Source organism: Sphaeroforma arctica (genome assembly GCF_001186125.1).
Source record: "Sphaeroforma arctica JP610 unplaced genomic scaffold supercont1.1601, whole genome shotgun sequence".
In the NCBI taxonomy this organism is placed as follows: domain Eukaryota; class Ichthyosporea; order Ichthyophonida; genus Sphaeroforma; species Sphaeroforma arctica.
This window is the reverse complement of record NW_014038957.1, coordinates 3,136-4,804: the sequence shown is the minus strand read 5'-3', so window position 1 is coordinate 4,804 and position 1,669 is coordinate 3,136. Positions and strand designations below refer to the sequence as shown.

At 44.6% G+C, this 1,669-nt stretch overlaps 1 protein-coding gene across 1 annotated transcript in view; it reads left to right on the top strand.

Annotated features, from left to right (window-relative positions):
- The window catches only part of SARC_11265 (hypothetical protein), a gene marked incomplete at both ends in the record, with an annotated part of 2,570 nt that extends 1,366 nt beyond the window's left edge, over window positions 1-1,204 (top strand). The window contains one exon of the mRNA XM_014294652.1: window positions 90-1,204. Within this exon, the coding sequence (XP_014150127.1) occupies window positions 90-1,204 (1,115 nt within the window). The remainder of the gene's footprint in view (window positions 1-89) is intronic.
- Between the last annotated feature and the right edge of the window lie 465 nt (window positions 1,205-1,669).

Here is a 1,669-nt window from a genome sequence, read left to right as displayed (position 1 = left end):
TGAGCGTAACATGTTTATGTACACCACAATTAACACGTTCTTTTCTGTTGCCATCCAGTCGCCCACGGTATGGGGGTCTCGTATGTTAGGACTGTCCGGTATTACCGATTCACTTACTGGACAGTGTGCGCCTGCGGTTAAAGAGGCAATACTGCCACGAGGTGTATTCTATGTTGAAAATAACGGTGCTGTTCTCAACCCTGATAATGATCTGGCTGCCGCACTCGAATACAATTGGGCCAGTACCAGTCTTACACGGGACCTGGGGAGTTATCCGTTTAGGGTAAAGCATGTATCAGACACTGATACGATTAGTGTAACGGCCAAAAACGACACCGACCCACCCTCATTGTTTCTGGGTGAGAATTCTCTTTCGTTTACCAACCCATACTTTACACACAGTATCGACCCTGTACCTGCAACCATGTTAAGAGATACATTCCAGCCAAAATGGCCTACTCGACTCGAGTATAGTTCAGCCTATGACGATGTCGATACGATAGGTAAACTCTATATCAAAACTATGGAACAAGGGTGCTATGGACTATACCTAAATTCGGGTAGCGGTCTTGAATCAGAAACGTTGGATGAAACCAACAGTGCAGATATCAAACATCAATACAACGGAACCGTGTTGGTTACAGGGTTCACGCCTATCCATCTCATGCATAATTCACGGGAACAGATGGTGCAGAAGTACTATTCCAGTATGTTTGGACCTGATGTTGACTGCAACGCAGCTATAGCACGCATGAATGCATTAGGAAACTCCAACGGGTACAATAGGTTTGTAAAGACGTACCTCACTGATACACGGCAGCTCAAGCGGAAGGATAATGGCGAGATTATTAAGCTACAGCGGGGGTTTATACGTCCGTCACCTTGGCGCATTAATGAGCTGCGTGACCCATACATCTACGTGTTCCTAGAAATCCCGTCGTCACCGTCTAATAATGTTATGGTCGCTATAGACAGTCAGAATGCAAAAAGTAGGGCCAGAGATTCCATGGCTTTGATTGGGGTTCTGGACCCTGATTGGAACCTCACGTACCAGGTGAACTCATCACTCATGAATGGTACGTCTATATACAATATGCGTGTCACGCTCAAGAACGGTATGGGGCGAGTGTTACGCGTACGTGGTAAGGTATCATTCTTCCTGGACATGGTTACTAGAACAGACATTAGTAATGCGCTTGTTTAGTAACAAACATTGTAACAATATTAAACAAACCACCTCTAAATACCATAATAAAAAATAATTAAAAAAATATCATCGTATTTGTATACAGTGTTGTACTTAATTAACAGATAGCAGGTAATCATGGGGTTTAGCATGATTGGGAAAGGTATCGCCAAAGCTAGTAGGTCGCTAGGTAAGGCGACTGATAATCTTGCTAGTATAGGTGGTAAGATTGGGGACATGAGCGGTCTTAGTCGTATAGCTACTAACCAATCAAAAAATATGGGGAACTTTGTTCCAACCTCTGGCGCTATAAGTAAAGCCGCACCGGGTAGACCTGCAGTTGGACCTACACGTATGCCTACTACTAGTTCGACTGTGTCGTCAGTACCGTCTGGTGCAAATGTCGCTTCAGCACAGACTGCATACAAGAACATTTACCCGTCAGCTACACCAGATGTTCCAACTTCATCAGGGGCTACTGGG